Source organism: Mus caroli, chromosome 19, assembly GCF_900094665.2.
Source record: "Mus caroli chromosome 19, CAROLI_EIJ_v1.1, whole genome shotgun sequence".
Taxonomy (NCBI): Eukaryota; Metazoa; Chordata; class Mammalia; order Rodentia; family Muridae; genus Mus; species Mus caroli.
This window is the reverse complement of record NC_034588.1, coordinates 55253245-55277874: the sequence shown is the minus strand read 5'-3', so window position 1 is coordinate 55277874 and position 24630 is coordinate 55253245. Positions and strand designations below refer to the sequence as shown.

Sequence of the window (24630 nt, the reverse complement as noted above, 5' to 3'; positions counted from 1 at the left end):
GAATTGACTCTTAAGTTTGATGGTCTTTAGGGCGAAAACTTATTCCATTGCTGCAAGCACAGTATATGTGCTGCTCAGCGCAATGTGCAGGCCTCTGTTGCTAACATGTTGCTAGGTGCGCTGTTCAGAGAGGAGTATGTGTGCAGATGAAGGATCTAGGCTGTCAAGTGTGTGCATGTGTGTGCATGCACACACATAGCCCAAACTGAGTGGAGTCCCAGGTGGCTAAACTACCCCCTATGCCTGCCTCCCAGTAGAGAGGAGCTCACACAGGAATAGTGACTCCAAAGTAGCAGCTCCAAAGGCAGAGAAACCCTGGGCTCACTGAGATCTGGGCCAAGGAGTTTGTATGAGCGTGGTTCTAAGTATCTGAGCCCAGGCTCTCCTGCCAGAGATGAAGCTGTCTAGGATTTTGAAGGCCTAGGCAGTTCTATTCCATCTCTTCCTGTCCCTAGGGGTGCATGAGTGGTTCCCAGATCCTCCTGGAAAAATAGAAATATTGGTACAGAGTCAGCTGACCCCTGCAGTGCTTTGAAGAGTCACTTCCCACAGTTCTCCATTGTGGCTCCATAGGAGCTCACTGGCGGCCACAAAGCTCCTTGGTCTCTTGGCTAATGTGACAATGGGGGGGCTGGAACAAACAAATGGGGGAGGGGGAGCTGGGGCACTCCTCATTCAAACCATTACAGTTACATGCTTGACACGACCCAGACCTGTGACACCGCCCAGACTTCATGTCATCATGGTGGCTCCTTCTTTCTGGAGTGGGGTGCACACCTTCACCTCTGTTTTTTTTCTGTGTATCTTCTCACAGTTGCAGTGGGGGCCCCTGTGGAAATGGGTCACAGGCATTGCTGTGAAACCAAGCCAGCCCCTCAATGTGTGCATGGCCTCTGCCATTTGGGGCAGACTCCATTATCCTGGGCATGTCTTTTTGTTGTTGTTTTAGAGACAATCTCTCTTATTATGTAGCTCCAGATGTCCTAGGACTAGCTCTGTCGACCAGGCTGGCATTAAATTCACAGAGATTCACCTGTCTCTGTCTCTTTCGTGCTAAAATGAAAGGTATGCACTGCCACACCCGGTCTATGTCTGATTTTAAACAAAGAGTGTATTTTTAATTATGTGTGTATATGTGTGTGTGTGTGTATATATATATATATATATGTGTGTGTGTGTGTGTGTATGTGTGTGTGATATGTATATATGTGTGTGTGTGTCTGTGTCTGTGTGTCTGTGCATGTGACTACCATGCCCAGCAGTAGCAAAACAGGACCTAAGATCTGCTGGGGTTACAGTGACAGGTGGCTGTGAGCTGCTGTAGGTGCAGGGAGTGAAACTCCCATGCACTGTAAGAGCAGCAAATGCTTTTTCCTGTGAACCATCTCCCCAGGACCCCAGAGGTGTCCTTTCAATGTTAGGCTCTGAGAGGAAGAGACCGTCTTGCTAATCGTCAGCCACACACTAACCCAGGTTTTATCTCCCAGGACTCATGCCCTTGAGTACAGTTTCCATGTAAAGACTTTGTGGGGCTGAGAACTTGCTATAGTAGGTAAGGTGCATGTTGTACACGTGAGGATCTAAATTTGGATCTCTAGAAGCCCTGTAAAAACCAGACATGGCAGCTATGCCTATAGCCCCACTACTAGGGAGGGGGGAGAGGCAGATGCAGAGCTCCAGATTCAGTGAGAGCCTGCCTCACAAAGGAGAGGTGGAGGGCAGTGAAAGAGGACACCTGAAGCTGGCTTCCCACCTCTGTGCATTACATATACATGCAAACACACACGTGTACCATACACACATACACATACATACACACATCACACATACATGCAAACATACACATACCACATATACATACACACATGCAAACATGCATAAACAACACACACATACATACATACACACATACCACACACACATACATCAACACACATTTCACACACATACACACACCACACACATGCACACCACACACACACCACATACACACATATCACACACACACACACAAATATACACACATACCACACATACACACACACACCACACATACAAATACACACACATTCATACCACACACACACACATACACACCACACACACAAATATACACACATTCACCACACACATATACACACACATTCACCACACACATATACACACCACACACACATTCACATACATACATACACACATACACACAAACACCACACACACAAATAAACACACATACACACCACACACACACATATACACACCACACACACATACACATACAGACACACACACCCACACACATACACACACATACGGTTTCCCTCTGACTCAGTCCTGCTTAGGATGTCAAGGGGTGAGGAGTTAGGTGAAGCTGACTCTAGGCATCTGTTCTCCCAGGAGGCCCTTGGTGCTAGAAGCCCAGAAAAGGCTTGCCTGGCACGGGAGTTGTCCTTTGGCAGGGGAGCCCAGCCCTGCTTTACTTTGGATTTAAGTAAATGAGGATCAGCAGATTCAGCATCCCTGTGGTACTTCACATGTCTGACCCATCCTATTTCACTAGGGCACCTTTACCTTTCAGCTGACTGTGTGCTGAGGGTGTATGGTCTGACCTGGGGAGGAGGAGGGCACAGGTACTTGCAGCTGTTTCACAGGGAACAGAGGAAGATCGTTCATGCCTAAGCCACTGTCATCTAAGGGCAGCTCAGCCTATTTGCCCCATGGTCCAGGCTAATGTGCACCATCGTTGCTTGCCTATGTAGTTGGCCGTAGCTGGGGGTATAAGGCAGTAGGGAAGGGGCACCCCATCACTGGTGCAGGGCATGGGTGTGGGTTTTGAAGCCAGTCATCCTGAGGCGGTTATGGTCCTAGAGAGGCACATGGAACATCAAGAATGAAGACTTCCCTTTGCCTATCTGGTTGGTACAGCTCATTTGGATGTTATCAATGACACTGGAGTTGTGATTGCCACTGGGAACTCCAGGCAATACGTTATCTGATGCTGTCCCTCCCAGGGGGTGAAGAGATGGTGCCTAAAACCAGAGGAGGAGGTTTTGTCAAAGGGCCAGGCCTCTCCCCTGTAATGCCAGCACTCCAGGTAGGAGAGTTGGTGTGATTTAAGGAACCTGATTTGACCTGTGTTGACATTGGATGTGTGAACATGTCTCTGCTTAGCTATGCATGTTCCTCGGAGTATTTTCTGTCCTAGACAACTGGGGTAGTTGGTCACTCTCTCTTTGGGCCTTGGTATCTTCCTGTTTGTGGTGGTTTGAGTGATAAATGTCCCTCATTCTTTTGGACATTTAAGCACTCGGTCCCCAGTTATAGTACTGGTTTGGGAGTGTTAGAAAGTATGACCTTGATGAAGTATGTTACTGGGAGAGGGCTTTGAGGTTTAAAAGCCTAGAGCCATTCCTGGTGTGCCCTTAATTTTATGCTTGTGGCTCAAGATGTGAGCCTTTCCTCTGCCCCCAAGGCCATTGCTCAGCCATTATGGACTCCAGCTCTCTGGAACTATAAGACAAGATAACCTCCTTTCTATAAGCTGCCCTGTTCATTGTGCTGGCTAGGGTTATGTCAACTTGACACAAGCTAGAGTCACTGGAGAAGAGCGAGCTTCCATTGAAGAACTGCCTCAGTAAGACCCGGCTACAGGCTAGCCTGTAGGATATTTTCTTGTGATCCTCCGACCTCTGCCTCCTTCAGCAAACCCTACCGGTGTGCACCACCACAACCGGCATGGCATTTTCGTAATTAGTGATTGCCGGAGGATGGTCACGCCCATTGTGGATGGTGCCATCCCTGCACTGGTGGTCCTGGATTCTATTAAAAAAAAAAAAAAGCAAGCTGAGCAAACCATGGAGAGCAAGGCAGTAAGCAGCACTCCTCCATGGCCTCTGCATCAGCTCCTGCCTCCAGGTTCCTTTGATGATGAACAGGAATGTAGAAGTTCTAAGACAATGAAACCCTTTGTCATCGCTGCAACAGCAACCCTGTAACTAAGACAGTTGTGGTGTTTTATCTCAGCAATAGAGAAGAAATTGAGACAGCACCTTTAGGGAAGGAGTTGTATGAAAGGCTCTCCCCTCTGCCCTTGGCTCCTAGCCGTCCCTCCTGTGAATATACGGTGTTAGGATACTTTCTGTCTGCGAAACTTCTGATATAGAGTGAGGGTAGGCGTGAAGGACTTTCTCCAAGCAGGCGTGGCATGGAAACAGATCTTCTGGTTTCCTTAGAAACAGCAGAAAAACAGCACATGGTGGCAGGAATGATTCGTGCTGCTAGCAGCCAAGAAAGCCCCAGGCACCAGGCACAGCCTATGCAGGAACAGCTCCTGCTCTGGCCCTGGGCTCTTGGATGCCCAAGGACACAGTTAGAGACCAAGGCTCATTTCTCTGAGTATGCGCAGAAAGGAGTGCCCTTGGGACCTTCAGGGCCTGGAGGGGAGGTGACTGGGACAGGTCACATGTCATGGGGCAGAAACACTCCTGCCTCTTGTCAGCCAAGGAAGAGGCCAGGTATTAGCAGATGGAGTTGCATACGGGAACCTAGGGGTATAACTGTTATTATAGTAAGAATATGTAGAAGCTGGGCTGTATCCATTGGAAGAGTGTTTGTCTCTCACACACAAAGTCCTGGTTTTGTTGTTAGCACCATGTCAAACAGATACAGTGACATACACACACTCAATCACAGAGCAGCACTCATAAGGTCGAGGCAGGATGCTTGACTACATAGCAAGGTCGAGGTCAGCCCAGGATCCATGAGACCCCCCTCTCCAAATAAAAAAACAAACAAGCAAATAAATAATAAAACAAAATACAATATGACGAACTACTGAAAGAATACAGGCCTTGGTTAAATCCTCTGTCTGACTGTCCATCCTCACTCTAGGAAATAAGGGACTCCATGGAGGTTTCTCCTGGGGGCCACTCTCACATGTCAGGCAGGTGGCAGGAGCTCAAGCGCTCTGGTGACATCAGGAAGGTTGTCACATCCTTGCTGGTTCACTAAGACTAGGATCTGCATGGCCTCTGTCAGAGGGCGTGCGACTCTTGTCAAAGGGAATGGGTCCACCTGTCCCCTCTCTGAGGTGGGTGCAGAGTGTTGGGACCTTTGTGACTCTGACTCCCAGCTGCTTGCATAACGAACCCCACCTTTATCCACGGTCCCCACCTTTATCCATGGTCCACACCCTGCCTCTTCCATGGCGCTTTTCAGTTCTGATCTGGACAAGCCACAAGAGCCAGGATTCCCCAGGAGTCCTGTGCACGTAGGGACTTCCAGAGCTCAGTATCAGATCATTAATCTCCACAGATGCCTATGAAGGGACTCCCCACCCGCCCCGAGCAAGCCAAACTAATTATTACTCAGATCCTCCCTTGGGTGTTTCAACCTCAAGACAAGGTGCGATGTCCTCCGAGCAGACCTGCCCAGGGAGTCCCAGGTCCCAGCTTCTGTCTCTGTCTTCCAGGCAGGCCTGGCCTCCCCCGAGAACTCGGAGCAGCTCATCATTGCCCTGGAGCCCGAGGCCGCCTCCATCTACTGCCGGAAGCTTCGGCTGCATCAGATGATTGAGCTCAGCAGCAAGGCGGTGGTCAATGGGTACAGCGCCAGTGACACAGTAGGAGCGGGGTTTGCACAGGGTACCTCTGCTCTCTCTCTCCCTCCCTCTGCTCCACCTTCCCAGCTCCCCAGGTGCTACTCAGCTTAGATGATGCTAAAGGCCCCCTCAGGCTGTGAGGGTTGGGATGCTCCACGGGAAGGGTGGGTCTTAAACCTCTCATTCCCTGGTGTTTCTATCTGGTCCCTAAGATAAACTAAGCATTGGCTACCCCAGCTTGTCACCCCTCGGGGACACCTCTCCAAGAACCTGAGGGTGGCCTGAGAGTGAGTCTCAGCCTCACGTTTTACTAGGCTCTGAGACTGCCCTGTATATTAACTGAGTTACTCTAATTTAATTTGCCTGCTATTAATTCCTCCATTAACACTGTCGACTTGGTCATGACTCACCCACTGGGCTGCAGGGTGTGATGAGCCCATCAGGTGCCTTACACACACAGACCTGTCCTGACCCGGGAGATGTACTCTTAGCTGCGGGAAGGAGCACCTGCTCAGTCTGACCCAGGATGGATATTTTAAGGAGCTTTGCCTTTTGAATAAGTCACTTACATAAATGGACTGTCTGGGTCCCCAAAACTGTTCGCTCCACTGTCTGCTCTGTTATTGGGTCTATCTAGGCCTCCCAGGGTTCTGGAGAGGTGATGTCATGGTCAGAGCACCACCGAAAGCTTGGGTACTAACAGAGAATACCAGAGGTGCTGCACTCCCCAGCTCTGAGTTCTGCTCAGCTCCTAGAAGAGGACCTAGTAGGGAGAAATGCGCCCTCTGCCCATGTCCACCCCCAAGTGGCCCTGGGATGCCCAGGCCTAGGCAAGGACAGGAAGAACACTAGTGAGTATTGCTTGGTCTAAGCTCGGATCTACCTTTTTCATGGTCCCCACATAGGAAGCCTGAGTCTGCTGTTGCCAAGACCCCAGGTGCAGGCTCACTCCCGAGCAGATGCACTTTCCACACCCGTGCGTGCAGTTTTCTGCAGGCCACTCCTCAGTCATCCTCACCAGGACAACTCCATCCCAGGAGACACCTTTTCCTTTTAATCCCTAGGTCTGGTCGCTAGTTGTGACCAGGAGGTGGCAAGAGCTATGCTTGTCCCCAGCTGCTGTGTCTGCTTGCCAGGGGCTATTTGCTAACTCCTTAGATCTTTTCTCCCAGACTGAATGCAGAGATTTCTCCTTAGGCCCAAGGGCTAGATTAGTCTCAAGAGTCCTTTGCAGAGGGATACCAGGGCCAGCCTTTCCTCTAGGGAACTTGTGTTATCATTTCAAACACACAAAGACTCATCTTTTTCCACAGTCTGTTTTGAAAGAAGGCCAAACTTGTACCTTACAAGCTATCTCTCGGCTCATAAGCAGAGATTCCTATCAGGCTCTATCGACTCCACGACAGCTTTTACATACAGTGTAAGAATGGCCCTCTGCTTTCGGGAAGCATCTGCTGATATCGAGCGAGAGCCTTCCTCGGGAGTTTGCTTTTGGGTTTCCTTGCCTCTAATCTGCCCCGTCACCCAGTGGCTTGCTGCTCCCGTCACATCTGTCCCCTCACTGTTGACCTTATTGCCTTGGAGGGGCAGCAAGAGTGGGGCTTAGGTGTGAGCTTACATTGCCATTGGACTGGCTCTCCCCAGGGTGGGGAGCCGGGGGACCTCAGGGGAGCACTGTTTCAGCACATCTGCCATGCCATGGGTCCTTCATGATCACAAAAGCTACTACAGAGGGATGGAGCTGGCAGACACTGAGCATCCACAGTTAGGGTGCACAGGGAACAATATTTTACTCTTGATAGGTTTTAATGGGGTCCATAAAAGAGACATTTGTCCAATCTTGGACTTAATCTACCTGAAAAGCTGGGATAGTTCTTTGGGAAGTGAAAAGATGTTTTGTCGGCTTGCTCAGCTTTTTTTTTTTTTTTTTTAATGAATGCCATTTTGTGACTATCTAAATTGTTTTAGCGAGCTAGATTCCTGCAAGGTTTGAGACATTGTTTCCTGTTGTAACTGTGGTGCCTAGGATCTGACCTCAGCCTCCTTGCATGCTAGGGAAGTATTCAGTCTCCAATAGACTTCACCTGCCCCCTGTGTGGGAAGCAGGAGCGAACCCTGGGTTTGGGGATCCCTCCCGCCGTGTCCCTTTGACCACTTCAGCCCAGGCTCTGAAGAACCTGGAACAAGCTTGGTGTTTGCTGGTCCTAATCATGAGAGAAGTTGGTTTTGCACACAGTCTGTTTCTTACAGAAAGAGGCTAGAAGGTGTGTGGGGGGGTGCTGTTGGATAATCACTAAGGAGGGACTCTCGGGCATCTCAGAAGCAGGGTAGCTCAGGGGTATCAAGAACGCAATGATGGGGAGAGGGAAGGCAGATGAGGCAGCCAAGCCTTCCTCTGTCACCCCAGGGCTGCTCTAATAAAACATTCATCAGAGTTATCATTTCCTGACCACTAGGTCTCATAGTAGGTGTTCTGCCTCTGGTGTCACCTACTGTGTGTGTGTCACTCCAGGTATTTCGTAGACAAGTAGGGTGCATTGGGGAAGCAGGAGTCTAGACCAGCTAGTGATATCCCCATGTTATAGATCAAGAGACTGAAGCCTAAAGGGCTAAAGTGGCTGGCCCCCAAAGCCCACTTGGCTGTGGCCTGCTGCTTTTCTGAGCCCATGGCTCTGTTTTTTCAAATTTAGGAAATTTAGATCTTAAAAGTAGCGAAGGTCTTTGGTCCGAGGATTCATATTTCCAAACAAGAAACCAGGGATTTCCAAGTCTTTTGGCTTCAGCCAACTTTCCTCAGCTGAGGATGAGACAGTTACCTGAGCCCCATTGTCCTCTAGATGGTCCAGTCACTGGGCACACACACAGAGGCTTCCCCTGGCTCCCCTAGGCTCAGATGTTACCTTGTGGGCCAAGCGCCACCATGTGGCAGAAGCGCACATTGTCCTCAACAGCTGCAGGGAAGGGCTCTCAATCCTTTTACCCTAGAGATTCCCATGAGGAAGATGTGTCCAGCATTCCAAAGCACCATGACGTGAAATGGTTTAACCCAGGGCACCACGGGCTGCTGGGAAACTGGCCCATTTCATTAACCCACTCCCCAGAAGAAAGCCGCCAGAGCCAAGAATCTCGTCAGGGCTTCTTCACAGCTGGGCATGGGCAAAGATGAGGGTTTCTTTCCCTGGAAGGACTGGCTTTCTGGTGTTTGATGCCATGTTCATTAATCCCCTTGGCCCAAGTGTCAGTAAACATTCCATCCCCGAACTCGCCACGCCATTGTCTCCAATAGCTTTCAGATGACTGCCTGCTTCTTCATGCTTCCTTATGCTTGGTCCTTTTTATTTCTCTCTCTCCGCTGGCCACTAGCTAAGGAACACGTGCGGCGCAACCGGCAGAGTCGGACCTTTCTGGTGGAGAATGTCATAGGAGAAATCTGGTCTGAGCTGGAGGAAGGTAAGTGTCTACGGATGTCCTTTCCCTCCACTTACCATTATTCCTCTTCACCGTTGGCACAAGTGCTTTCATATTCGTTACGCTTGCTCTTTGGGAAGATACTCGGTGGCTGGGTGCTTTAAAGGCCACTGGCTCAGGGACTGCCCTGCTGGGAGCCGCAATTTTGTATGTCAGAAAGCCACAGAGATATAGTCTTCCCAAGGAAGATAAGGCTCCCCCATTCTGGAGGGAGTCTCGTGTTAACTGCATGCCACGGGACATGGTGGGGACACAGCCCCGTGTGCAATGACTATTTGGTCTTCTAGAGTCTCTCACCCAGCTGCTGTTTCATGCATGGCTTAGCCTTCCTTCTCAGATGAGTGTGATTGGATTCTCTAGTTATCATCAATTTGCTACGCTGCTAATTAACAGTGCCCACCATGCAGATGAGCTGTTGTCGATGATGCTTCCTGAGCCAGGTTATCATTCGCCAGCTTGTTTGAGGGGGAACAGACACGGGGGTGTATTTTAAGGTTGCTGACTTCTGTGCCAGGGGACAAGTACGTGGTTGTTGACAGCGGCGGAGGCACAGTAGACCTGACTGTCCATCAGATACGGTTACCAGAGGGGCACCTCAAGGAGCTGTACAAAGCAACAGGTGAGCCTCTGCCTTGCTGCACAGCCCCTCCCCAACCCCAACCCCTCTAGTTCACCCACTTCAGATTTCTCTCAGCATTGCAAGCATATGGACTGTGGGTGGTAGAGGGCCCTTCCATCTGTTTACAGTTGGAAAGCAAAATTTATCTAAATGTCTTCCAAGCCTCTGCTTGAGTAGGGCCATCAAACTGGATAGTGGCTCTGTTTCTGAAGCTTTACCAGGATTTCCCCGTAGCTTGGCGTCACCTCTGACTGAATCTAAGGCCAGTTTTCGGCACCTGGAATAAGATCACCAAAATAAGGATTGTGCCTTTTCCCCTTGGGAGGGGAGGTCTGCTGAGGCAAGGCCATCCATAGACTGCACAGGGCCTGAGGTCCGCCAATTCTCCAGACATCACCTGTGGGTTTCCTGAGAGGGAATATTGTGATCTTTGAATTTAGTTATCTGTATTGATTTTATTTATAAAGAAAAAGATTTAAACAGATAGGTTGCTGCAGAGGAAAATAAAATCCGCAGAATAAGATCCCAAGGGTTTTGAGTGTGAGTGGGCTTGGTAGTTGTCTGCGTGCCAAGGGTGCCGCAGTGTGCTTCAGAGAACACAGGGAAGGCCTGCGTTTCAGTGCTTGGCCTTAGTCATCACGGGCTTCTTTGTCCTCACTCAGGTGGACCATACGGATCCCTGGGAGTGGATTATGAATTTGAAAAACTGCTTTGTAAAATATTTGGAGAGGATTTTATCGAACAGTTCAAGATCAAACGCCCGGCAGCCTGGGTTGACCTAATGATCGCCTTTGAGTCTCGCAAAAGAGCCGCTGCACCAGATCGAACCAATCCCCTGAATATCACTCTGCCCTTCTCCTTCATTGACTACTACAAGAAGTTCCGGGGCCACAGTGTGGAGCATGCATTGAGGAAGAGCAAGTAAGTTGGCTTGCCCCGAGTTCTCACCCTATGCACGGTGTGCTCTTAAGCGAGCGAGCGACTCAAGTTATCCATGCCTCGGTTTTACGTTTGCTATGGAAATAAGACTAATAATTCTGCTTACCTCAAAGGGTTGTTGTGGGACTAACATGAGTTCCCATCTGTTAGGCATTTAGCATAGTACCCAGTCACAAAAAGCTTGGTCTCTGTGTTAGCTGGTATGGTCACTGAGACAATAATAGCTTTATGAAAGCAGCATGTTTTGTTTGGGAGGAATCTTAGTCACTGCTCTACTGCTGTGAAGAGACACCACGGCCAAGACGACTCTCATAAAGGAAAGCTTTTAATTAGGGGATGGCTTACAGTTTCAGAGGTTCTGTCCATTATCAGCATGGCAGGGAGCATGGAGGCCAGCAGGTAGACACGGTGCTGGAGAAGGAGCTGAGAGTTCTACATCCAGATCCGCTAGCTGAGAGATAAATAGGGATAGGGAGGGAGAGAGGGAGAGGGAAGAGGGAGACTGGGCCTGGACTATCATGGGCTTTTGAAATCTCAAAGCCCCACCCCCACACTCTGTGACATACACTCTCCAACTAAGCCACGCCTCCCAATCCTTTTCAAGCAGTGCCACTTCCTGGTGACTAAGCATTCAAACATATGAGCCTATAAGCGTCACTCTCATGCAACCCACAAGGCTGGCTGCTGTAGTGTAGTGTCTAAAAGAGAGCTCAGAGTGTACCAGGTGAACAAACCCCAGGAGGGTTCTGTTTCTCCTGCTTCTCCAAGGCCCTAGCTTGCACAGATAGCTCAGTTTACTGCAAAATTAAAACGGCAAAAGTTTTAAATATTAAAAAAAAAACCCTACATGTCTAATAACTTTAAAAAGTTGTTTTTGAGCCATATATATTCCATGACCTGTGTATGCCCACAGTCATACAGGTGTGTGTGTGTGTGGGGGGTGTGGAAAGGGAGAGAAAGAGAGAGTGCTTTTTAAAAAACTCCAGTTAGCATCATCAGTTTCTGTCTCATAGTTTGTATCAGTATCCGAATGAAGGCTACATAGTATCTCAAGCCCAGTGCACATACAAACTTCCCTCCTGGTTTCACCCTTCATGGTGTATTAATTGTCAAGGCTGACTGGCTGCCCCGAGAGCTTTCATCAGTCTGTGTTTGCTCACTGTGTGCCCGCAGGCTCCTGGATATGCGTTCTCGGTCCCTTGCTATGCTTTTGCAAAGCACTGACATCGAGTCTCAGGCAGATTCAAGTTTGAATTTTTGGCAAATCCACTTAATATGTGGCAGCTTTCTTTTTATAAATGTATGTTTATTACCACACAATAATTATATGTAATAACTTCATCATGACGTCTTTGTGTGTGTGAATAATGTATTCTGATCTCATTCTTTGTCTTACTTAGTTAGGGTTCCTATTGCTATAATAAAACATCATGACCAAAACAAGCTGGGGAGGAAAGGGTTTCATCTCAGGGTTCCAGGTAACAGTCTGCCATTGAAAGACGTCAGGACAGAAACTCAAGCAAGACAGGAACCTTAGAGGCAGGAACTGAAGCAGAGGCCACGGAGGAGTGCTGTTTACTGGCTTGATCCTCATGGTTGGCGTATGCCAGTCAGGACTACCTGTCTGGGGTGGTATCTCCCATAATAGACTGGGCCCTCCCAGATCAATCACTAGAAAATGCAGGCCCAGCTGGACATTAGTGGTGCACACCTGTAATACCAGCTCTCAGGAGGCAGAGACAGGCAGATCTCCAAGGCCAGCTTGGTCTACAGAGTGAGTTCCAGGACAGTCAGAATTCCACATGGTACCTTACCACCGTGTCTCTGGAAGGAGAGCATCTCTCCCTCTCCAGCAACCATCACTACTTATAACTCTGAAGGGGGAGTAGGGCTTCATGATCCTTCCTCTTCCCTGACAGGATGTTGAAAGCCTAACCTCAGGCAGTTCCTGTGTGGGTGATCACAGCTGTCGCACATTCCCATTTGGTCCCATCAGGGGACATGTGCCACCTGCTTGTCTCTTCAGTTGAATGCTAGTGTCTTCTCATGAGCACAGTCCACATTTCATTAGGGGTGGCCCCATTTGTGCCACGATACTGTGCCTTCTCCCTTTCTGTTTGGTGTGTCTGGAACACTCCTAAAGAAATAGTTATTCCTCCACTGTTCAGTTACTACAGAAAGAGAATAAATAGCTATTCATCCTTCTACTTATTTTTTTTTTCAAGTGGCTTGGTGGTACACAACTTTAATCCCAGCACTAGGGAGGCAGAAGCAAGAGACTGTTTGGGGCTAGCCTGGTCTACATAGTAAATTCTGGGCCAGCTAGAGCTAGATGGGTGAGACCCTGTCTCAAAAAAATAAAGTGGATCCTAGCATCCGTCAGAATGGCAATGAGTTTTATTTTGTAGGGAAATAGGGATTTAACCATGGTTGGTGTAATAACTATAGTCTCATTGGTGCTGAGTGTTCCACTTTGAACAGAAGCAGCCTCTTCCATGTGGTTCTGAGCCCCTCTGACACAGCAGCCCGGCCTCTGAAGTATCTTTGCCCTCGACTGTATGAAGACTCTCCAGATTCACATCACACACTTTTTGCCCCCAAAACTGGACTAGGCCGTTTCTCCCAGAAGCCTTGACTCCTTTCACTGAGAAACAGTAGAATTGATTCAGGTTTTGTGCTCTTCGGATAGGGCTACACCAAGCTGGCTGTCTTACTTGGATGGTGTTTTCTTTGCCCCAGTGGTTCCCTGGAGAGAGCACCTGCCCTCTGGGTAAAATCCCAGATCCTGGGCACACAGTTCCTGGGGCCTTCGTGCCCTCCCAATGTGGAAACCAACCACTCACAACCAGCCACAAGGTCATTCCTCACCACCTACTGTCCTTTGGCTTATGCCTTCGAAATGTGTCCTGGCCCAGAAAGATGGGGTCTCTACTGAGCGTCTGGATAATGAATGGTTTCCAATACTGTTTAGTTCCCAATATTAAACTAGGAACAATAACAAAACATTGTTAAAGTAGACACAGCATCTACTTGATCTTCACAGCCTTCCCTGGGAGAGGCACTACGGTTAGAACTGTTAACCTTGGCTTCCAGCCACAGAGATCAGGTTCAGAGAATATATGGGGGTGGGGTGGGGCATGGGGCTGGGGGATGAAAGGCCATGGCTACCAAGTGATGGGACCACCCCAAAGCCCAGCTCTGTCCATTGTTCTTTCTGCTCCACAGTGCTGCTCTGGTCATACTGGGTCTTGGATGGAGGCCCAGAGGCCCAGAGGTGGTCCTATAAAATGGGGTTCACCTCTGTGACGCCTCAGGGACACAGAGAACTGAGGAGGTGTGCCCGAGCACAGGCTTGTAACTTAGATCAGTCCAACACACCCATCCTATGAGCCTCGAACATGTGTTTGCCCAAGTATCACTGGGCAAACATGAAAGAGACTCATCTCTTTGTCTCTGGTGCTAGGCACTGGCTTCATTATGCTGGGGGAGTTTGGAGTTAGCAATAAAGCAAGGAGGCACAGATAAGTTATGTTTTAGCTCTAGAGCATCTGGGGGTCTATGTCCAGGCAGTCGGGGGGATTACCAAGAACGCTTTTGACTTTAAAACCCCTTTAACCCCACAGTGGGGTAGTTGTTCTCTCAGGCCACACATCTGTGCAGATCAACCTGGCACTGTGCACTTATTCATGGCTTCTTCCTCTTGATGCTCTTCCCAGTGTGGACTTTGTGAAGTGGTCCTCCCAGGGCATGCTGAGGATGAGCCCGGATGCCATGAACGCCCTCTTCAAGCCGACCATCGACAGCATCATCGAGCACCTCCGTGAGTGTCAGACCCAGTCTTAGCCCCTGTGGAACAGAGCTGGGATAGGGACAGTACTTACACAGCCCAGTTGGTGGGGACTCTGGAAGCTACAAGGCTGGAGCCTGCTGGCGTGGGCAAGGCTTAAGCACTTCGTGAGGCAGGCTTGCTGGACATGGCTCTGAATACTGTTCCTCTAATTCTGCCAAGCTGAGGAAGCTGAGGACCTGCCCTTACCTAGGCTTCGCTTTGGCCTTGAAGGTCAGCAGTCAGGGAGCTCTGAAGCCATAATACCCTAGAGTGACGGGCCCTGGGAAAGTATCCTGTTTGAAGTGTCAGGAAATCTTAGGAATCCTTGGCTCACCAAGAAAGAAGGAACTGTTTTGTGAAGCAAGGACAGATTCTAGCCAGACAAGGTCTGTCTGGGCTGCCTCCTTGTGTGTGGGTTATCCTCCCCTAGGGACACCCAGGATCCAAAACTCTCTATGCATCCCTCACCTACCTTTGTGACTATCAGAAACAGTCATGTCTAACATATTTAGAGGATTACTATTGTTATGAAGAACAAATTCTAATTAAAGTCACCACAACCTCTGACAGCTTGAGATTCCACTTGGCACGGCCCTGGCCTTTGTTGCTAAGCAGGCAATGTGTATGATTCCTTCATAAGAACCTTTCTTCATTAGACCAGCTCAATCAAAACTGGGAACAGTGAGCTCAGACAAAGCCAGTGACCAGCTGATGCTCATCGGTCAGGCTCAGACTCCCATAGGCTCAGACAGCTGGATCCCCCTTTGCTGGCTTGATTTGGGTACCTGACCTTCCCCTCTCCTTCCCTTTCAGGGGACCTGTTTCAGAAGCCAGAGGTATCCACGGTCAAGTTCCTCTTTCTTGTGGGTGGCTTTGCAGAGGCACCGCTTTTGCAGCAGGCAGTGCAGGCCGCCTTTGGCGACAAATGCAGGATCATCATCCCGCAGGATGTGGGCCTCACCATCCTCAAGGGCGCTGTCCTCTTCGGCCTGGACCCTGCCGTTATCAAGGTGCGCCGGTCCCCTCTCACCTACGGAGTGGGTGTGCTGAACCGCTACGTGGAAGGGAAGCACCCTCCCGAGAAGCTACTGGTCAAGGACGGCACACGCTGGTGCACCGATGTCTTCGACAAGTTCATTTCCGCCGACCAGTCTGTGGCCCTGGGGGAGCTGGTCAAGCGTAGCTACACCCCAGCCAAGCCTTCCCAGCTGGTCATCATCATCAACATCTACAGCTCTGAGCATGACAACGTCTGCTTCATCACTGACCCAGGGGTGAAAAAGTGTGGCACGCTCCGCTTGGATCTCACGGGGAGCGGTGGCACAGCGGTTCCAGCCCGCAGAGAGATCCAGACCATCATGCAGTTCGGGGACACTGAGATCAAGGCCACGGCCGTCGACATAGCCACCTCAAAAAGTGTCAAAGTGGGGATCGACTTCTTAAATTACTAATGTAACTGTCCCTCCTGGCCACCAGCCCCCTGGGACTCATCTGCATTTGCTGACCTCAGCCTTGACTGTTCTGTCCCTGACCCTGACCCTGACCCTTGCCACTGCCCACCCGAATTTCAGTAGGAATGAACCAGAGTGAAGATGAACTAAGGATTCTTTTTGAGGGTTCACCGGAGCAAGAGAAACCTCAAAAGTCAATATCACGACGTGGAAATAGGAAGTTTGAGGATCCCCAGAGCAGCCAGCTGGGGTTCCTGGGTTCCTGGGTGGTCAAACAGCCCTTGTGAGGACTGGGTGCAGCCTGCTTGGAAGAGGCCTCTGAAAGGGAAGGCTTAGGACGCCCACTGTGTGCCGGGGGCAGGGTAGGGTGGGGGAAACATTCATTGGAGGTCTTTTTAAATTATCTTGGATGGCTGTGAATAGGAAATACCAGCTTCCTGCAGAGTCAATTCCTTCTCTTTATGGTGGAACTCACAGCGGTGACTCAGTGGCAGCTTACAGTATTCTTTGTTTTTAAGCTGGTGGGAGAAGACCGCCTACACCAGGCACCCATGTTCTCATACAATTTAGAATCCAAGGAGGCTCAGTGAAGGCTAGGGCAACATTGGCTAACTCAACCAGGATGGGGGTCGGGGTAAGAGTGTGGACGCCTTGATTTTCCAGAGCAGGTTGAACTTGCTTTGGTGTACTGTACACTGAAGAGTTAGTGACATACCCCAAATTACAGCAGTACCCTTTTTTCTGGAGAGTATACATTCTGAGACTTCTGAGTGGATGACCAAAGGGGTAGATAGTACCAAACCTTATCTATACTATGTTTTTTCTATATATACAGACCTATGACAAAGTTCAATTTAATAAAGTAGTAAGAGATTAGCAGTAGTAACTAATGACAAATTAGGACAGTGATGAAAACACTTTGATAAAATGTATATGAATTTGGTCTATCTCAGTATATCTGATTACTATACAACACCGCTGTGCATTTTTTGGACCCCAGTTAATTGAAAACCCAGTAAATGAAAACCCAGATCAGAAAGTGATTCTCAGTACAATGAAACTTGAGTTCAGAGATCAGGACCTTAGCAGAAATTTAATTGGAGAAAATAAAGTTTCTGTTTACTCTGTTTATATCTATCACCACACCCGGAAATCCAAAACAGCCTTGCCAACCATGCCCATTTTCAGTTAACCCCTTCCTTCCCCCTCTTCTTAATCCCACCATAAGGAAATATGAAAGGAGGCTCTGTTCCATGAAATGTCTCCATCAAACCTGCAGCTTTTCACATTCACCTAAAAACAGTATGTAAACCTAGACCTGATAAATGAAGGCAGGCCTGTGGCTCTCCGGCCTCAGAATCGCCCGGTGCTTGTCAGGAGCAGGGTCCTGAACCTAGTCCCTTTCAGACAGTGCAGACTCTGGGTCTGCAGTCATAGTGTTGGAATGTGAGAATTCCCTCAAAGCTGAAGTGACCACAGACCACAGTGTGTGGCCTTAACGCTCCCTGTCAGATTTCCCTCAGGGAAGAGTGCCTGCACTTACACTCTGCTCTCTAGGTAAGAGGGTTGGAGGTCCACCTGCCCTCGGAGGCTGTTGCCCTTTTAACCCTCACAGGAAGGATCAGAGAAGGAAAAAAGACAGCAGGAGAGGAACCACGAAAAAGAAGCCTCCCAAGGCCAGGGTCTGTGTTCCTCCTCCTGTGCAAGGCTAGAATTGCCAACATTCAACATGAGCCAAATGAGGATAAAGGATCAAGAACCTGACTCAGTCCTTCTTATCTGTTCAGAACTCTCTTTCTTATCTGCTGGAATTCATCCTGATTTAAAACACTGGAAGCATGCATAATGAATGGATGGACAGACGAATGAATGGATGGACAGACAGACGGATGGATGGATGGATGGATGGATGGATGGATGGATGGACAGATACAGAATGAGGGAAGGGACTTCAAATGAAAGTTGGATTTGGGAACCATCATCATAGCCAATATGCAGATTTTTTTAAAAAAGCATTTTGACTTTCAACCTATTGTCTTCTTTTCCACACCGCTTGCCGCAGAACTCCCTGCCAGAATGTGAAAAAAAAAATGCTATCAAACCACAGAACAAGCGAATGGGAACCCCAAACTGGACGGCAGGGTCTCACATCCAGACCTCAGGATGCTTGCTTTCTGGGACTCCTGCTAACCCTGCTCCAGAAGCTCAGGGGTGTTTCCAGCCACAGTCCTCAAATAGACTTTCGATTTTGTTATAATGGATATAATTTTATGTACATAGAACAGGAGAATCTTGTACAGAATCTTTATTTCTACTTGTGCTTGTTTGAATGGGAAAATACTCTTAATTTTGGTTAATAACGCTGCTGCCTGTAAGCTCCACAGCTTCATTTCTTAACTGTCCTCACTGGCTGCTGTCTGTGCTGTTCCCCCCGCAGTGGACGACGCATGCGAGACTGAGCAATAGACAGAGGTGCCTTGGGTCAGAGCACTCTGATCACACAGACTACCCAGATGAACAGCTTCATCAGACCCCTCCACCCCTGCACACCCCTACCCACAGCTGAACGGTCTGCATAAAGAGTAATGTAGCAATTCTCCCGTCTACACTTTGAGAGCTGAACGTACTGATTCTGGAAGCGGTGCCTAACAAAACGCTTTGTGTCTGGCAGGGTGGCGTGCTTCATGATCAAAGGAACCAAATACTCCATGGGCCAAGGTTTCCGTTGGGTCGAATGAGTGGGAGCCCTTATTGTACTCAAGCCCTTATTGTCCTGGCTAACAAAGCACTCCTTACCATTTGTCTGCCTATCTCCTTGCCTCCTATGTTGCTTAAATGAGCTGATAGAAATCTGCACTGTTCGCAAACTGATGATGGAGAAAGGGTGTGATTTCACTGGACTTCCCTTGGGCCCAGAGATGCAGTCCCAGTAGCCAAACTCTTTTAGTATAAAGATCTCCAATCTATCCCTACCCTGACTGAAATAATCCTAGTAGGAACACTGGACGAGTAGACCTGGAGCACATTTCCCAGTCTTAGAAAGTTCCAGATGGTCTGTGGTCTTGACTGATTGTCCTTTGCATAGGTTATCTGGTCACTTAACTAACCTTTCCAGTTACACAGCAGGCATTCATAAATGCAGAGTGACAGGCAGGAGGGAAGAGGTGCTACAGAAGAGGTTCTGGGGAGCCATGGCTGAGTCCAGGTTACAGAGCCTGCCCTGCCCTTAGAATGTTACTTAGACCAAGTTTAGCTTTTAGAGTCCAGATCTGGTTAATTGCCAGGGTAGCAAAGAATTGCATGCACCAATATAAACAGGAGTCAAAAATGCATTATTAATCGAAGATGAACTTCACATTGTAGTGTCGTAATAGTTGTGATTAGGCTGCGCAGTACGTATGCCGGGGAATGGCTTCAGTGGATGGCTAGTATAAAAGTTGATGGCCATAATATCTCTTAACACCTCTCATCTGCTTGCAATATGGAACAATATCCTAAGATCTCAACCACTGGGAGTCTTGTTGACTACAAGATAGATCCAAACTTCACAGAATTCTGCAGCAGTTCACAACTGGACAGCATTGTGTCTGCAAACTCTTGTCTTCACGGATTCTAATAAAGTAAACCTCTCAATTTCACATGGCCTAGAATAATTTTTCTCCATTGGGGTGTAGGTGGATTTATAGGGGATCATGACTGGCTCACCTCCTTTCTCAGTGGTACAAGCTTTACTGACAACCCACCATTTGCTCAGAATCAGAGCTCCATATGTCCAGAGTCCTGTCTCCTCCAAATGGGAAGGAAGTGGTTTAGCTGTAGAGAAGAGAAGGGCAGAATGAGTTAAGGGAAATCACTAAGTGTCTAAGGCCTTGGTGGTGCCTGCCTTCAGGGCATCCCTGCAGGCTGAGGCTGGCTGTCATAAATCCTTGGCTTCCTTCCAGGCTCTACCTCTGAAGCACATTCTTAATTGGCCCTAGAGGTATCAGATGGCATGAAGTGCGGTCCCACCAGCCCAAAGGAGTGAAAAGGTGGTTATCTCTACCTGGCTTGATCTAAAGTTCAGTGTCCAGGAGGGGTACGGTCCTGTACTCTCCAGGGAAACACACTAATGAGCATTAGATGGGCACTGTGGAAAGCCCCTCGGCTTCTGTCGAGCCAACAGCCAGGCAGAGCTGTAAGGCCACCCATACCCTAATTGGCTCACACGGCATCATATTGAGAGTCGGTCAAAGTCAGACAACTTCCTCAGGCACCCCTTCACTTTGTTAAGGCCCTTTTTTTGTGTCCAGGGACCTTGCGGGATGGGGGGTGGGGTGGGCGGACCAGAAACAACCCCAGATAGATAGCTCTCCAGACAGAGTAAAAGTGTGTGCAAGGGGACTGAGGAAAGAGCCCGTTTGGAAGCCAAATAGACATGGTGGCCTTTCTTTCCCAAACTGCCTCCTTCCTATTGCTGGCCTCAGATGGTGGGGGTGGGGTTAGAGACCACTGTTCCAACTTTGAGGGGAAAGGGGGTGCAGGTGGTGATGTGGATTTCGGGTAAGGATCCTCCCCTGTCTACACTGGCCAGCCTGGCCCTGCCCCCCCTTCCCCACCCCCACCTCCCGGTGGGAATGAGGAGCTCAAGCTACAGCTTGTTAGAGGCAACAACTCCCAGATCAAACGATGGACTGGGCAAACATCTGGACTTCCGCTGGCTGCTGAGAGATTAGCGGCTAAATTTACTGGGTTTACCAAGTGCCTGTAGTTCTTTTTTCGGTGTCATCCTGACCCCTGGTTTTCATGTAAGGGCGGGGCCAGCTACAAATACCCCGTATGAATCCAGCATCTGCCCCGCCCAGCCAGGGTGAGCTCACAAAGGTCTAGAAGAGCCGGTGGGCAGGCAGAACCTCCTGGTTCCCTGGGGATGCTCAAGCCAGCGGAGGTGAGAGCAGGGGCCCCGTGGGAAGTGAGTGGAGAAGGGTCCTTTCTTCTCCTAGACTCTGTCCTGCCTTTCTTCTGAAGCCCTCCAAGCTCCTCCCTGCCCCTGTCCCTTACAGGATGGCTTGTTTCTTACCACCCAAGGGTCACAGTCATTCAGCACTTCCTGCCCCTGGGAATTCAGCAGCCCTTGCTCCGCCCCCGCGCCCCCATCCAAAGCGTTGAAACAACGTATCTCTATGCTCTGTGTTTTCCCTCAATAGACAGCCCTATGACACTGTAGAGTATAAACAAGAATACAGTTCCCTTCAGCCATGACCCATAGCTAGTATTCTATAAGTGTCTGTTGTCTTTATTAATCATTACCTAGAAATGGGTGTTAACAGTAGGGCAGTATTTGTGTTATGGATCTGTTGGGAGGATTCTCTGCTTTCTGCCTGTAAAGGTTCTGAGAACTTGGCCAGTAGTGATCAGTGTTGAGCTGGACATGAGTTCCCAGCCAGCCAGCAGACATTAGTTCTGCGAGTCTAAACCCAACCTCCTTCTGGGCATCAGGTACACAGTGCCAGAGGTTAAGTGGTCCTTGACTGTGTCCCACCTCCGTTGCTCTTGGCTGTACTCCGTTGTGTTGGACTGCTTCAACAACTGACTTGTGTCCCCCACCCTCTTTTCTACTTAAGATTATGGCCTCAAAAGTACCACTTTAAAGAGATGCACTGGCTTGGCAGGATAGATGCACCACAGAATCCACAGACAAATGGCTCCTTGTGGGAGACCATTGATTATCCCTGGTGAGCAAAGGGATTAGCTCCAGAGGTGGTTTCTATGTACCTAGTATTAGAATAGGCTCTTACTATCTCCATTCCTCCACTCCTTGGATTCCATGCCAGTTTTTGTTTTGTTTTTGTTTTGTTTTTGTTTTCAGATCCACCCCCAAGACAATTGTGCTCTAAGACTTTGTTTTGTTTTTTTTTTTGGGGGGGGGGAGGTTTGTCTCATATTCATTGAATAAAGTTGAACAGGGACCTAGTCACAAGATACCAGTAGCATCCTGTCCCCCTAGTTATGACATCAGGCATTGTCAGATATTCTGAGAGTAAAGGGACTTAGCAACGCAAGTTGCTACCAAAACCAGAGTCTGCCTGAATTAAGACTGTGCTGTGGGGAAATGAGCTGCTTGTCATTTCTCCCCATGCCAGTTTCATGAGCCTTACGTGAGCTCTTTCTTACATGGTGGCTCCTAGGTCTTTGCTCATCTTTATATTGACAACTCTGTCCTGTTTCATGGCTAAATATGCACATAGTTTTATTAGGTTGATGGTGGGTGGATGGATGAGTGGGTGGGTAGGTGAAAGTGGTAGGAAGGGTATCTCTGGAAAGTGAGACATTCATAGGTGGAGATCTGCAAGACGCATAAAAGGTAATGAGCCCTTGGTACTAGGTCTCTGATTTATAACTAACAGCAACTCTGCCAGCTAGCTTTGCGTGGGATGGTGGTATAGCTGTCTCAGTCCCTGACAAAATCATTCTTTTGCACTCAAGAACTCTTGCACATGTGCAGTGAGTCCTTGGGGGGAGGGGGGGCTCTTGAGGTCAGCTCCTGGTTCTCTCCCTTCACTACAGAGTAAAATGGAGTCTCCCAAGACCTTCATGAGACAGCTGCCCATCACTCCAGGATACTGCGGTAAGTAGCATTTGTGACAGTGGTCCTGGTCTCTGGCTTGTCTTGGAGCATTGCCCTTATCTAACTGGGCTAGTGCAAGTACTTCAGCTTTAAAGACACACATTGAAGGCACCCAGTGCTGCAAGAAGGTGACAGCTAGCTTTGGATTAATTGAGGAGAAATCACTTAGGCCAGATCTTTCAGGACCTGCTAGGCATACCAGAAGCATTTAACACCCACTGAGTGGTTTGTAGATAAGAACACACATAGTAATTGAGGACAGACAAACAGTGTAGAAGTTGGGGCTTTGTATTTCCCAAGTTGGGCTTCCCCAAGTCTCCCTCAAGGGTGGTTCTCACTTTTCTCACTCCTTCCTGTGTCTCTCTCATACAGGGAGGCCAAGCACCTGCCCTACTGAGGATCTAGCCCTGAAATTCTATGTCTAAGAGCCCTTATCTCTGACAGTTGAGAACAGTTGGTCTCTGTTCTTAACGCTTCTTTCACTGCAGGTCTGAGTCACTGAGAACTGTGAGCATCCCAATAAGTGATGTATGTGCTCAGTGGGGCCCTGGGTTTTCATACTTAGCTGTCCTCAGAAGGGCCTATGCTTAGAGAATAGTCCAAGGTTTAAAGGCTCAGCCAGCCCCACTGGCTCGCTAAGAGAATGGGCTTTGGATTCCGACAGTTCAGATTTAGTTCACACCCCACTTTCTACTGTCTACATGGTTGTAAATAACCTTCTTTGTGTAAGAAATGGATTCTATGAAATGGCAACCAGCCCCATCAGCTCTTGATTCAAGTGGGCTTTGTGAGTTTGAGTCTCCAGGTCGCCCCCTCTTCTCTCTTAAGGATACCAGTCTCTTTGTTTTTGAAGACAGCTTGAATATGGAATGATCTTACTTTTAGCTCCTTAATTATATTTTTAAGACCATATTTCCTCAGAAGGCCATGCCTACACCTATACTTATAACCTGATATGCCCATCAGGGATTAAGGACTTGGATATGTGTATTTGGGGGATACAATTTACCAAATCACGTGGGATACTCTGGTGATTAAAGGAGGCAGCATATACATACCTGTGTAAGTATCGTGGTCCTCATCAGGACCCAGTAAGATGTCTTGTGTCATTAGGTATATGAGTATCATGCATGTGAATACACATACATAAGATAAAAATAAGTAGGTCCTGGTGGTAGAGACGCCACTTCCCAAAGAGCTCCAAGTCTCTGTGGCTCCTCCAAAGCACATCTGATTGCCCAGCAGTTGGAGCAATAGCTGGTATCGAGTTGTTGCTGTGACCAAGCACCTGATAAGAATCAGTGTAAGGGACTTCTTGTGGCTACAGTTTGAGGGTATGGCCCATCATGGGCAGGAAGGCCTGGAAGCAAGAGCTCGTGGATGGGACTTTACATTATGATGGATCAAGATGCAGAGAGAGGACAGGAAGTGGTACTTGTCTAGAAACCTTAAAGCCCGCCTTCAGTCACCCACTTCCTGCAGCCAGACCCCACTTCCACAGCCTCCCCAAACAGCATCATGGGCCAAGTTTCAAATGTACAAGCCTGTGGAGACACACTTTACATTCAAACCGTAACAGATTTTGGTCTTCAGCCCTGTCAAGGTTAGTAGATTAGATTCTTCTAGAAGGTGCTTTCTTGTTGAGTACAGGAGTAAGAGCTGCTACATTCACGGTCAAAGCCAGGTTTTCTTTCTTTCTTTCTTTCTTTCTTTCTTTCTTTCTTTCTTTCTTTCTTTCTTTCTTTCTTTCTTTCTCTCTCTCTCTCTCATATTTATTATATTAGATATTTTCTTTATTTACATTTCAAATGTTATCTCCTTTCCTGGTTTCCCCTCCGAAAACCCCCTATCCCCTCCCCCTTTCCCCTGCTCACCAATCTACCCACTCCTGCTTCCTGGCCCTGGCATTCCCCTACACTGGGGCATAAACCTTCACAGTACCAAGGGCCTCTCCTCCCATTGATGACCGACTAGACCATCCTCGGCTACATGTGCAGCTGGAACCTCAAGGCCCACCATGTGTTTTCTTTGATTGTAGGTTTTCTTTCTTTCTTTCTTTCTTTCTTTCTTTCTTTCTTTCTTTCTTTCTTTCTTTCTTTCTTTCTTTCTTTCTTTCTTTCT

General features: G+C 48.6%; 2 protein-coding genes and 1 long non-coding RNA gene across 7 annotated transcripts in view; 2 read left to right on the top strand and 1 right to left on the bottom strand.

Moving 5' to 3' along the window:
* The window catches only part of Hspa12a (heat shock protein family A (Hsp70) member 12A), a 158508-nt gene extending 138965 nt beyond the window's left edge, over positions 1-19543 (top strand). For both annotated transcript variants that reach the window (XM_029472581.1, XM_021151657.2), the window contains 6 exons: positions 5471-5642; positions 8963-9049; positions 9582-9686; positions 10349-10607; positions 14342-14445; positions 15268-19543. In XM_029472581.1, coding sequence (XP_029328441.1) covers positions 5471-5642; positions 8963-9049; positions 9582-9686; positions 10349-10607; positions 14342-14445; positions 15268-15905 — 1365 coding nt within the window. In that variant the 3' untranslated portion in view covers positions 15906-19543. The remainder of the gene's footprint in view (positions 1-5470; positions 5643-8962; positions 9050-9581; positions 9687-10348; positions 10608-14341; positions 14446-15267) is intronic.
* On the bottom strand, positions 19454-20706 carry LOC110285472. The gene is made up of 3 exons (XR_002377059.2): positions 20640-20706; positions 19611-19718; positions 19454-19517 (listed from the first exon to the last, which is right to left on the bottom strand). It is a non-coding gene; the product is annotated as an uncharacterized LOC110285472 (long non-coding RNA).
* Positions 20707-20775: 69 nt separating this feature from the next.
* C19H10orf82 (chromosome 19 C10orf82 homolog) overlaps positions 20776-24630 on the top strand; it is an 8766-nt gene continuing 4911 nt past the window's right edge. Inside the window, exons 1-2 of one of the 4 annotated variants that reach the window (XM_021152199.1) lie at positions 20776-20829; positions 22449-22509. In XM_021152199.1, coding sequence (XP_021007858.1) covers positions 20812-20829; positions 22449-22509 — 79 coding nt within the window. In that variant the 5' untranslated portion in view covers positions 20776-20811. The other 3 variants (XM_021152201.1, XM_021152202.2, XM_021152200.2) reach the window with 3 other exon arrangements.